This window comes from Megalops cyprinoides, chromosome 19 (assembly GCF_013368585.1).
Source record: "Megalops cyprinoides isolate fMegCyp1 chromosome 19, fMegCyp1.pri, whole genome shotgun sequence".
Lineage (NCBI taxonomy): Eukaryota > Metazoa > Chordata > Actinopteri > Elopiformes > Megalopidae > Megalops > Megalops cyprinoides.
Window position 1 is genome coordinate 17902387 of NC_050601.1, and position 13558 is coordinate 17915944.

The 13558-nt window shown below is 45.3% G+C and overlaps 1 protein-coding gene across 1 annotated transcript in view; it reads left to right on the forward strand.

Moving 5' to 3' along the window:
• The first annotated feature begins 4531 nt into the window (after positions 1-4531).
• Positions 4532-13558, forward strand: part of LOC118793924 (retinoic acid receptor alpha-B) — a 45169-nt gene continuing 36142 nt past the window's right edge. Inside the window, exon 1 of the mRNA XM_036552008.1 lies at positions 4532-5606. Within this exon, the coding sequence (XP_036407901.1) occupies positions 5432-5606 (175 nt within the window). The 5' untranslated portion in view covers positions 4532-5431. The remainder of the gene's footprint in view (positions 5607-13558) is intronic.

Sequence of the window (13558 nt, forward strand, 5' to 3'; positions counted from 1 at the left end):
GACATACAATCTGGGAAGTTTTAAATCTGTGTGTAGAGGTAACACATCCTTGATAAAGAAGCTCATGTTGATGAAGGAGTTCATTTCGATTCCTGGTTTGAATGGATCAGCGTTTCAGGCAGACGTGATAAATGCAGGTGTCCACTGCTGTTTTGGTAGGCAGTAACAGTATACGCAGTTAGCACTGAAACATTTCTCCTGCGCACGCCTCCACCCAGGGTCTCCGCATTAGGCCTATCTGTAAATCAGAGTGGGCTGTGGCACCCAGCGCCCTGCGGGGCTCAGGAGTAATGGCCCTGTTTGTAGAATAAACAACACTCTTTGTGGTGAGGATGATGGGGCCATTTCCATTTCATTACCATGTGAGGTGGACTCAAGTCATGGGTCCAGGAGGCGAGGGGGGGGGTCTGTGCTATCTGCTCTCTGGCCCCATTCCTTTGAAATGGTGATGATGGGACCCCCATTGCTGCTCTCTTCTCTTTAATGAGTTTGAGTCGGGTTATCCATCCCATTGCCCCCCCACCCCAATGCCCGAGCAGGACAGGATCCACCCTACAGCCCCCCCGTCCCCATCCCAGTAGTATTTGTCATGTTCAGCTGCAGGTCTGTGGGGCTTTTGTTCCCTGGCCTGCTGGCTAAGCAGGGGATTTCAGATGTTCCATTAACATTTGAACCAGCGCTGCGCATTTTGCCATTTCACATCGCCCGGCAGGGTCATTACATGCAGAAAAATTACATTCGCCATGCACCTCTAATGCAGTCCCACCTCAGGAGGTGCATGAACAAACACACACAGGGTGTTATAAAGCGGAGGGCCTGAGAGCGCCCATGAGAACCTGTCCCACAACTGAATGGAAACCCCTGAAATCTTGGCCTGTCTTCTACTTGAGAGAGAGATGAGAGAATGAGAGAATGAGAGAGAGAGTGTTGCAGGGACTGAGGCAAAAACACCTTTCCCTTATGTCTCCCTTGATGGCAATGCATTTTTTTTTCTTCCTTGTACGCTCCCCTTGTATATCCAGCTTTGCCCTGGCTGACCCCGGTCTGATGTCACCAAGTTGATCTGACATGGAGGCCGGGATGGAATGTACTGTAAGCAGTAATTGCTTCACTGAACAGAGATTCTAATGAGGCTCTAAGCCCTGCGAAGTGGAGCAGCGCAACAGCTTTCTCTTTCTCTCCGCTTTGTGATGTAACCGCAGCTCTGTTGAGCGCGCAGGTCTTCTCCCCGCAAGCCTGCATCAAAGCAAGAAGGAGCAGCTCTCGGCTCCATGCATTCTTGAGTACCGTGCCCTCACCTCCCAGAGTCCCTGATTACACCCTCTTCTCAGATCCTTCAGGGATTGTGTTAAGAGGGGTATGTTTTTTGGGGGGAGGGTTCGCTTGTTTATTCTTAAAACCAGACTTGCTGCCTACCTGGGAGTCACCGGGGACACATTAGCGCACATTAGTGTCATGTCTCTTAATAGATTCACTCCTCTAGGCGAGATACCGACACCTCCCCAATACCGATTAAAAAAGAAAAAAAAAATCTGTTCTCAACCACAAGAGCCATCACATACAAGCTGCTCGGATTTACTTTCATTCTTTCCCCACCACTGCTTTGGTTTCCACTCAGTGTTTGTGACCGCACTGGGATGCGCTGTGTTCATCAGGGGTATCGCTGACTGTGGGGGGGGAACCTCCATTTGTGATATGGAGGCCAAGCAGCTTTGTACCTTCTGTTGTAATGTAGCTAATGTCCCTGGGCAAGGGGGGGGGGGGGGGGGGTGGGGGGGTTCTGTTGAACAGTTGTTCATGAAAAATGATAAAAAAAAGGAGAAATTCAGAGCATGTTAAACAATACATGCCTGCATTAGTAACAGGTAACCATCCAGCCTCTGCAGCTCTGTCATCCTTCAGTGAAAATGATACAGGCTTCTACAAAGACCTCCCTTGTCTGTCAGTGCCCTGCAGAGCTTCCCCTCCGTCAGACCCGTTTCAGCATATAACCCACAGGAAACTCTGCCGATTGCAGTTACCCATTACTTGAGCATAAGTTGACCCCGCTGGTTCACGCGAGCGATATCTGCCTTGTTTTGTTTTATAGGATGACCGTGCAGAGTCTGTGTCACTGCGGTTATCATTAAAACAAATGCTATGTCAGATTAGCATAATGAGCTGGCAGAGGAAAACAGTGGAAATACACAGTGTGCTGAGTGATTACATCACTATCAGAGGGCTGATTGAGTAATAGTTTACAGCCTTGGCTGATTTGATAAGCTCCTCTTTTAAAGAACAGATTGTCACATGACTCAGTGGAAGAATGAGGAAGTTAGGTGTGCCAGTCTGGATGGGGGTGTGTGTGTGCTTTCCTCAGCACAGTACAGCACAGACGTAGCTTACAGAAAGTGCATGTTACGTGTGTATTTGTTTTGTTGATGCTCTTGACTAGAGCTTACATAGCTTTCATTTACATTATCCATTTATACTGCTGGATATTTACTGAGGTAGCTAGATTCCTTGCTCAAAACTACACCAGCAGTGGCCTACCTGGTGGGGAATCCTTGCTAAAGTATCAGTGCAAGTGGGCAAAATAATGGCTTCAAGTACTCAACTGCTCAGGGTGGTATTTCTCAAACAAGGTCAGGAGACTCCCGGCAAGCTCTCCCTCCCTCTCTCTCCCTTTGGGCTCCTTGTCGATTGTCAATCCTATTATAAGATTCTACCCAATGTACATGAAGGCCAAGTGCTAGAACTTGGCTAACCTGCTCCTGATCTTTCTAAATATGCATGCTGGAATCAACCATCTGTGGGCCTGCCAGAGAGCATGGAGAAAGGGTGTGTCTGACATGAAATGACAATAGTGACTATTAACACTTTGCATCTGTGGGGAACACAAGATCAGGCCGCTTTTTCTTAAGTTCTCATTTCAAAATCTGCACACGGAGACAATGCACCTTGTAACCAAGCCAGCGAGCTGTCTTTGAGAAACACGAGCCCGTCTCCGTCCGCTATTAATCCGCTCCGCTACAAGCCATTTGCTACTCCTAATTAAACCCATCCTGTTGTCCTTAACATTGGAGCCCTAATGTCCAATTACATGTCCACTTGAAAAATAATAATAGCCAAAGTGGAATTAATTTTACGGTCACGATTCATTCCTCTGCCGGTTTTACCCCCCCACAAATGAGATGAGCACTCCTTCATCCCCAGAGTATACTGTCTCACTTGGACAATGATAGCAAAACCGATAGGGGTGCATCTCAGATGAAAGCCTGTGTAAAAGGAAATGCCCACTCTGCCGATGTTTGGAGTGCGACTATTTGATCTGGTAAAGGGGCATGTTCTCCCACCCATTCATTCCTGTTCTCTTGTAAGCATCATTCCATTCCATCCAACAATAACTTTATACAGTTAAATTATACCCAACGCAATGTGCTACTACAGTGTAGTGTACTCTAGTAAGACAGTATGGAGTTTGCATGCTTTAATATTTTGTTGGATTATTATTATTGTTGTTGTTATTACTGTTAATGATTGTCCTTGGGGGTTAATAGCAAGATTAAACAGGATTAAAATAGTTCCTGTAGATAGAATTTGTGAGGACCCTGTCCTTTTTGTTCAGCAGGTCCTACTTTAATAGCAAAAAAATCAATACCCATAGTCACAAGCCAAGGACAAATATATGAATACACGACCTTGCAAAGCAGACAGGGTCCCATATATCCTTCCACTTACAGATGGAGCTATTTAGAGGCATCCTTCATCCACTGATAGCACCTTGGTTTAGGTCGTTGTGTGACTGACAGCAATGCTTCCTCTAGCCTATTTATTACTTGCCTTGCTCTCTGACAAGTGTCTGTGCGACCTCGGTGGAGGGAACCTCGGGTGGGCGAGATTCAAAAAGGCTGGTGAGCAATGGGGGAAACCTTGGCTGATGTCAGCTGAGAAACGCAAAGGAGCGAATCGGAGTCAGTCTGTGGGTCATTTAGAGGTGAGACTGCCTGCTTCCGTGGGTTCAGAAAAAGTTCAGCCGCATGCCATTAGGCAAATTAGACATGGGAGACAGATACCGGGAGAAAGAATTTCTGAGAGTGTGAAGGATGGGAACGGGACCCTTTACGTCACGGCTCAGAGGAGAGAGGGCAGAGGAGCTTAACAGGGAAGAGCGAACGGGACGAGGATTGACCTGTTCCACAGTTGGCAAAATACAACATTGCTTGATGCGTTTTCCCGGTTGCGTCTATTTATTTATTTCGCAGAAGAAATATTTGTGTTTCTATCCAGACACGACCACGGTTTCCCATGCCATGCGACGCAGCACCCCGAACACGCTCGATCTCACGCACAGGTCCAGCCCTTTGAAATTTCCACCGAACGTACTGTACGGAGTTTCACGTGTTCAATGCGTTCAGCTCCCAGCGTGTCCAGAAAGGGTTAAACAGGGAGGAGCTTAGGAAGAAAAGGAGAGAGGGAGAGCGAGAGAGAGAGGGGAGGGGAGGTGGAGCTTAACGCACAGCTGCCGACACTCGTCACAACCTTCAGAGCAGGACAGTGACAGAAATTGTATGGAAATGAGAAAGGTCTCAAACAAAACAAATACAGGTCCTCAACTAAGCTGAACCGCGGATTTAAACACCGAATGCTCAACAGTCAGTGGATAATAGAGAACTGGCAATTTTTATGCTGAATATTATCAGAAGTCCTGCTTTGTCGTTCGTCGTAAAAAGAAGATAGCGCTACGGGACAGACTGCATCAGCGCAGGAAGGCACCCCAGTTTTTGAACACGGCGAGTGTGAATCGAAGACCCGCTTTTTATGGGATTATGCTGTATTTCGTTTAAAAAAACCGATTCCGTCCCGACGGATTGCTGTTGAACTGAATTGAGAGTATGCATTCAGCGTTTCCTTATATTTTCGTGGAGCAGCCTGTTGTATAGCAATGCTCTCAGTTTAGCATTTTGCCCAAAGTCAGAAGATCTAGCTAATCGATTCCGCTGGCACTGTACTGCCCCTTATCTCCGGCTTGCTAAACTTACTGCTGTGGAAATACTGGTCAACAACACTGACTTACGCGATCGTGGTCGTTTTTTTTGCGAGGAAAATGCGGAACAACATAGTTGAACAGATATTTTTCAGACCTGTCGGTGGTCACTGCTCTCATTTATAATCGTTTCTTTCGGACAATGTGGGTCACACCTCTAAAGTACTTCCCACGGCCGTAGCTCAAATCGCAGTCTTTTGCCCACGAACGCTGTTGGCATTTTCGTGCAGTGTTGTTGCGACTTAAGTTTCGAGGGAAATCACCAAGGTGTCCTGCCGCTACTGTACAAAAATGTTAGCTGCCAGCCTTTACTTAACCTAACGTTTTTGGACCTCATATTTATTTTCGTTAGCATAAATCGCTCTCAAGCATTTATTTTTAAATTTTAATGAGCATTTTTGTACGATGTATGAAAGCGTGGATGTAGTGGGGTTGACTCCGAGCCCAAACCCTTTTCTAATGATGGATTACTACAACCAGAGCAGAGGATGCTTGATCCAAGAGAAGGGACTCGTGCCTGGAGCACCCCGTCCCTACGGCACGTCCATCAGGAACCAACACTGGAACAGCTCAAATCACTGTAGGTGACATTTTTATGGCTTCTTATCATGGTTTCTCTAGAATGCAAAAAAGCATCTCTGTTCTTACTTGTCTCGAATCCAGTCATTGTAAGATACACAAGGACGAACGGAGTGTAAACCGTGAGTTGTAGACGCGCGAACGAATGTATGTCAGTCAGTGCATGTCATTGCACGCGCATCTATGCACAGTTGACTGGATTTCACATTTGACTCACGTTTTAAGCTTTGTTTATTTTAATTATTATTTTTTTGCAACAGTTCTATACTTTGCTTTGGTGTTCGACTGCAAGAATACTTATCGATGGTCAAATTTCCATGAGCATGAGATATTTTAAAATTTAATTGTTGGAGTTAATGTAGTTTTCCCGCGAGCCTTTATGTGCTGTGCCAAACACGTTTTTTTTCTTTCTCGGAGATTAATGCGAGTAATTACGCTGCATAAATGCCCACATCGATACTCTCCCTCATTTCTAATAGTCTGCAATTCAACGGTTAAACTTTTCATTTCCATTTTTTTTGTACAGTAGCCGTTTGCAACAACATGCTCAAAGCACTAAGTAGGGTGTTGTAGTAACTACGATTACAGGGTACGTTACTGTGTTTTGCCTGAGGATCTTCGTAAAATATAAATATGCTTTTGCAAAGACTGACCTACATGTCAAGAAGTGTTGTAGTGTATATGGAATGTTTGCATCATCCTAGCGATAAAAAGGCAAGGATATGACATTCGTGTTAGTTGCGCTGGAATAATGCCTCATGGGCTTTTAATGGATAGAGTACACAGTAAAAATAGAAATGACTGAAAACATTACTTCTAGCCATAGACTGCTTACACTTGATTCGTTATGTTGAATTAACGAGACCGCATTGGAAGATCGTGACGATGCAATATTCTGTTAAATGAAAGCACAACCGTGACAAGACAATATAAATCAGACAGTTTAGCAGTGTTTACCCTTCGTCTCGAAGGAAACATTTCTGTAGTGTAGCCAACTTGTCACAGAATTGAATATTCCCTGATGTGACGATTGATCTGGAAATTCCTCAATAAACAAAACACCAAGAAGAACATATCTATTATTATTATTATTATTATTATTATTTTTATTGAAGTAGTGGTTTTACTACACGTGAATTTGTATGAAGCTTTTCGAAATCTATGATTGATATAATTCATTGTTTTTAAATCGCTTGAGATTTGAGTATTTAGGCTCACCATTAAGCATAAAGGCCTTTAATGCATTTAAGTCGTGAGGTCCGGAGTGGAGACGTCTGCCGCCTCTCTCGAGCTGAATTTCGGCCATGCTCTTCCTGTGAGTTTACCGGTTTTATACACAATATGCAACAATTCGTTTTCTACAGCTAGTGTTTTTACGGTGTATCATGTCGGAACATTACTTATAAGACGGGGGAAAAAGGCTAGGATTCTAAATGGCCAGATCACGGCTTGGAAAAGTATTGTTAGGCTTTAAAAACGCCCGCGTAGTAAAACCGTGCACAGATCCCTTGATCCTTGCCGTTTGTTTCGTATGTGCTGACTCGGTGATCACTGAATACTGAATCGGTGGCAAAAATTCAATATACCCACGGGCTTATTACATAAAATTGCGGGCTTCTTTTGTTCTTGCGCAGTTGTTTTACTCCCAATCCATTTTGAACTGGTAATTAGTAAACGACATACTGTAGACGCATAATTTGTTAGCTGTCCACTGTGTGAAATGTTTTGGACCCCTGTGGCAAAGCCTGTGTTTTACCAACTATATGGGCAATTTGAAAAATATTAATTGCATAGGGTAGGAACTATCCTGTATTCAGTGCGTAGAAGTGTGCCTATCTGTATGCAAGCCACTGACTATAACTCAGAAATTGCCTGTCTTAGCGTCTTAGCCCCTAGAATGCAAAGAAGATAGACGGTACAATACAGTCCAGTACAGTAAAAATTATATATGAAAGGAACATCTTTTAGTCCCTGATTTCGTGTAAAAATTACTGCCATGCATGCTGTGGAGAGTGAACATGGAATCAAGGATATTTTTTATAGTTGTCATGGAGAACACATTGTCTGCAGAAATTGTTTGTACATGGTGACATTTCAAAGCTTGGGCAAGCCTGTACTGAGAAATGATTTGTTCTTCAGCCTAGAATCCCTATCTTATGGGAGTCGTTCCATTTCATAACAAATGACTACAGCTTTCATGAAGTTCCCACCTCCCCAGCAGTGAAGGAGGAGGGGGGGGGGGGTGGTTCTTGTGAACAGATTTGCAAACATTAAATTGAGCCAATGTCTTCTGAGAAGAGAGGTAATCTGAAGCTATATTAAGGGCTCCAAAAGCCCTGTCTTTGACAGACTATTAATATAATGACAGAATCAGGTTTGAATTTCGAATGGGACTGAAAGACCTGCTAGGACAGATTGTTCACTGGATGATTGAGCTCTCTGTGTAAGCGTGGCCTCAGCTCTCCCCCTGCCTCCTGTTACACACGGCGGCTTCATTAAGGAACAGAACGGATGGTATGTTTCAAGAGCAAGAATTTATCGAAGTGTCAGAGAAGCCAGGGAGGACTCCTTATTGATGCAGTTTTGAACCACATTTGAGAAGTTATTTGAGAGGCCGTCCCTCTCCCCCTCTTTGTATTGCGGGAACAGCGGAGGGAAAACAGCCGGCCAGCGCCGGCTTTCTAAATTATACTGCAGGGCAAGGGTTTGCAAACAAGTTTAAACTCCATCGGAAGATACAGATGTAAAAAGCTCCTGCTTCGTGGCTCTCGCCGAACAGCCCATCATCCATTTCCTGGCAAAGTAACTTGTGGTGGTTTGAATGCACAAAGAGCAGGGCAACCATCCAGTCTAGCAATAAAGTATAATTGAGTGAAGTGCCATTCTCCTCATTCTTTCAATGGATAATCCTCAGTGCACTCAAGTCAGAAAGCACACCTATTTGTGGCAGAGGTTGTTTGCCTTTCTCATGGGTAGATCAAGTGGAACAAATGAAGGGACTGGCTCACTAATGGAAACATTTCTCATGTTGGCTCTTACTGAAAAACAGCACAAGTTGAAGCGGGGACACATTTTTTGATCTAATAGAAGCTTACAGGGATGGCCTTGGGAAGCTTTCAGCTTGCATTACATTAACAAATGTGTAAAATGAGCAAAACGTGCATGTTGATGTCACATGCGTCATGCAAAGTTCCTTCCTGCTGACGAGAATAGCAAAGGCCTTATTCACGGTTATTCGTAAGCGATTATTTCCTTTTCTAGTCAGTTCGGTCCCGTCTCCTTGTGCCGTTTGGATTCGGAGGTGAGGTGGGGTGAAACTGTGTGGTATAGCTGGGCGAGAGAGCACGCGTGGGAGAGCCGTGCCCTACATTTCGCCAGGTCACAGATTTTAGGCTGACGGCACAGAGCCTGCGGAGTGTTCTGTGCACGCATAATGCTCGCGGTGTTCCCATCAGGCCTCTGTTTGGGCTGTGGCCCTCAGTCCTCATGGTGATTCTGCTGAGTCCCATCATGCAGCCCTGGGGATTTTAGTGATCTAGGTAAAGGGTGGGGACGAGGATAAGGGCGGAGCGGCCTGAACATCCTGATCCAGAAGCTTGCAGCCTTCCCCTTGTTTTGGATTTAGGATCTGGGGAGTGGTTGCACAACCGTCCACAAAGTGTTTACATAAAGTGGGAATAGCATTGTAATATCAGAGAAGAGCATTTTCATGCTGGCAGGACTCCTTTGTGCCGTCACAATGTTGTACAAGAGCCGAATGACAGCTTGAAGTGTTGTACTTTGTTGGAATTAGGGTCTTATCTGAGTTTTCTTGCGGTTGAGTGAATGACTGAAGTGCAATCCAGCGATTTTCAGTATTATGGTTAATTAGTATTTGGGGAGGAGGGGGTTAATGCCTGGGGGTTGTGTGGGTGTACACACTTCCCTGCACTCCTTTTGTGATGTCTGGAAGATACCAGATAGTGTCTGGCCTGTGCATTGGTAAGACTCACAGCTGGACACAAGGAGACCGGCCATCTGTGTAGGAAAACTTGGGTGTCCTGCCTTTTGGTGTATGAGCCTCTCCAGCTATTGGACAGGCAAGACCAGCATGCAGTATCTCGGGTAGCATTCATGGTGTGAAAAGTCCCCTGTGAAGTGAACTGCACCTCCCTTATTTTCAAGCAACTGCACGGCTCAATAACTGTAGATCTGTCTTTAAACCGCTCCAGCAGTGATTGGAACATGTTTCTTGCTCTGTGGCGTCTAAGCTAAAAAACACAGACAATCCACAAACCCCTAATACTACCTTCAGTAAGTGTGAATATCTGTTTTTGTATTAAGTTCCTCATGATCCATTCAGACCCTAAATAAATTAGTGCAACTTTCTAATGGACATCGACTCCGAACTAAGAGTGTTTACCACTGTCTAGGTATTTGATGGTAAAAACAGTTGCATTGTTATTCCAGGTGTCACTTAAAAAAAAAAAAAGACCGAATCAGGACAGTCTGTGTTGCAAAATAGCGGAGAAACCAGCAGAATAGGGGTTTTAACAGACTTCAAAGGCAATGTGGGTACTCATAAGATTTGACATGAGGGTAAAAACATTTTGTTATGGTGGCACCTGATGTGCCTTCTACGCCATCTGGTGCAACCTGCAATATCTGTTGTCTCAGCACTGTTTCTACATTGTGTCATATAGAGATTGTTTAACGCTGCCTTGGCCGTGGTTTTTTATTTCATGTTTTTCTTTTGTTCACCTGTTCACGCATATGAATCCCTCACACTGTCTTGCGGAATCAATCCCTCTACTGTACAGCAGAGGACTGTAGCAGGGCTTGGAAACGGCTTGGAAGCTTGGGGATAATAGGCCCTAAAGCCAGCGTTCAGCTGACAGGAATCATTCGGAATGGTTTTGGGGTTAAATGTAAAAAGGGGTTTTAGTGTTTTTTTTCCCCCCATAAGCCCGTATTCTGGCTGCCGTAATTGAGCATGGACTCCTCCACAGAGAATAACTCTCACAGCAGAGCTGCCAAGTGGCCTAGCGCCTCTAATGGGCCGATATTTGAGGAATAGTTACTGGGAGCCTAATCTGACTCATGTGGTATTTAAGTGCGGAAGTCCTTTCTGAAAAGCAGATGGCATTTTTATTGTTTCCCATGCAAAGCGCAACTGGTGGAAGTGATTGCAGGGAGGGGTGGTGGTGAAAGGGGGAGAGGGAGAGAGGAGAAAGTTCCAGTCTGTTGGTTTAGTGTGGTTTGCTGGGTTGCAGTCTGAGCTCCAGACAGCGTGGCGAGACCGCTGGTAAATGACTTGTGCTATTTTACAATACATAGATACTGCAGACGAGCTGTTTGTACACTGTAAATAGCCCGGGCTGGAGGAGTCAGTTATGTGACTTTATGAACCAGTGACAGTTGGTATTAGCCATAAATATAGAATGTGCCTGCTAGCATCCATGTTACCTCAGATAATGGCAACATTGGGTAGCAGTGCACTTCAGCAAAACCTCCTGATTGACACCCTGCCACTGGGAAAATTGGAGGGAAGATTAGTGCAAACAGTTGGCATTGGACAAAAAGTGTCTGGTTGAAAGTTCAGAAAGATGGAATCTTCAGCTGCAGCCCAGTGTTTTCGACCCCATCAAGTTATGACCTGATGAGAACTCGCAAAAGGGGGAGGTGAATAGAAGCTATTAGTCATGTAAACACTGACCACTTAAGCTTTAATGAAGTATAACTAAAACAACTAAAACACAGCAGAGTGTCTGTGATTGGTCTCCCTACATGTGTTTAGTACATTGCAAATGACATATGAGAAGTGCCTCCATTCCCAAGTGGGAGCTTGAACATTTTCATAAATCCTTCCCCTGCCACATTTTTTCCTTCTTGCTTTTATACTGCATTTGTATATAAATTTACAGATGTTTTATGGCAAGGGTCCCCAGTCTCATCTTTCTGTAGGTCAGCTGCAAGTAATTATGAAATAATGCAGAGGACAAGACTTTTGACAGCAACTCCCCCCCCCCCCCCCCCAACATCAGTTGTCAGTGGGAGGGCAAAAGTATCATAACACTTTATTAACAGAGAGCTACCTAACACCTTTACCAATCAATGAATGTGCTGACAGTATTACCTAGGGAGCCAATATTCTGTAATTGCATCTTGCATTGAATAACATTTATTTGAACTAGTGTAAATTTGTCATTAGCTGCATGATCACACTTGTCAGTTAGCTGTGCGTGGGCCGTAAACAAACCTTTAGTGAGCTGGATACGGGGGTGGGGTGGGGGTCACGAGGAATCTCCGCTAAGGTCAGCACCTGCAGTGTTCTCACTGTCTTAACTGCATGAAGAGGAGAGATGTAGAATATAACCCCGTAAAACACTGAATCCCTGAAGCCCGCAGTGCAGCGGTGAGGCTGGTGACTGGTCTGTGTTCAGGCAGCCGTTGTAAAGCCAGGCAAACCGGCGAGGGAGCGCCGTGCTTCTCTTTATTCGCCCCGCTCGCCGCTCTCCGAGCAGGCCGCTGCTTGCGCTGAGGAGCGCCCGCGGAGGGCAGTGGTCAGGATACAGTGCTAGAGAGGGATTTGACTTCTAAATCCCTAAACAAGAGGCAATTTACTTAGCAAAAGCCCTCTTTGATGAACAAAGCGGAGCCTGGAGGGAGGACTCTGCCGGTGTCATTGATTCATTGTTGCTCACGCAGAACAGGGTGGGGGGGGGGGGGGGGGGAGACAGCAGACAACCTGACAATGGGCTTTAATCTCAGTATCAATAATTACACACTCACACAACGCACCCAAGGTGGGAATTGAAACGGCTAAGGTGAAAGGGGGCGGCTCTTAAAATATTCATAGCTTCTTCATTTAAATCAATCTCTGTATAGGGAGCCAGCCAAGCGGCAACTGTCAGAATTGGAAGGAGCCTGTTGTAATCACCTCTCTGTTTACCGCTGCAGATGGATTACTGGCAGCGCTTTTTTGATTTGCACTGGTGCTGTATTGTTGGAGGTCCTGTGCAGCCCCCCCACCCATCTGTCCCAGATAGGTCAAAAGAACAGGCATGTATTCATTACTGATAACAGTCCCTGATTCCATTTGGCGCTGTCCCCGTACAGTAGGTCTCATGTGAGTAACACTCAGTGCTTTGTAGCGGAGGCTAGGTCCCGGATCTGATTTGTATTGAATGCTTGCTGATCCTGATTATCCCTTCTCCCTTTCTCTTTCCCCTTTGGGAGTTGAATCAATAGAGGAGAGACATGGGTTCTGAGCAGCAAGTAATATGTGAACCGTATGGAGGTGGGTTTGCAAGGCACAGGGCCTGTGATGGCTTCCAGTTTTTTGGCGACAGATAAACTGACTTGAGACGTCGCTTCACAAACATGCGCTTACACCTTTGATACAGGAAATGATCTGCATGATTTCAAAATAACATGAATACATTTACACGTACAAGTAATTTGCCACTTGGACGTTTTCTCTTAGTAGAGATAGTGCTTTTCTGCTTGTTATGCCTGCATTGCAGTGATCATTTTCATTGGTGCTGCAAAAGGAAGCACTTATATCACTGAGGGTTGCCTGTGGAGAAAATTGAACATGTGAGTATTTTGAAACATAGATTATGGTATACCTACTGTTACTTCATGTCTGTTTGGAAAAGAGAATTTCCGCTTAGAAAGGGGTAGTAAGTTTTCTCAGTTCTCTGTTGGTGCTTTGGCAAATATGTGGCCTTTCTGTCTAGAGGGCTTGTGGCATGGTCAGTGTGGTTCAGCCAGTCTGGGAGCCCCTGATGTGTCCATTTCTCATTTCTGAGATTGTCTCAGTGTATACCCATACTGCACTCATACGGGGGTGAAGGGACATTCACTTCCCTTTTCAAATAGCGTTCGCACCACCCGGGCTCGCCCTCGCGCACTCCCCCTCCGTCCATGCCCTGTCCCCAGACAGAGGTGAGAACAGCCCGCCAAAGCACC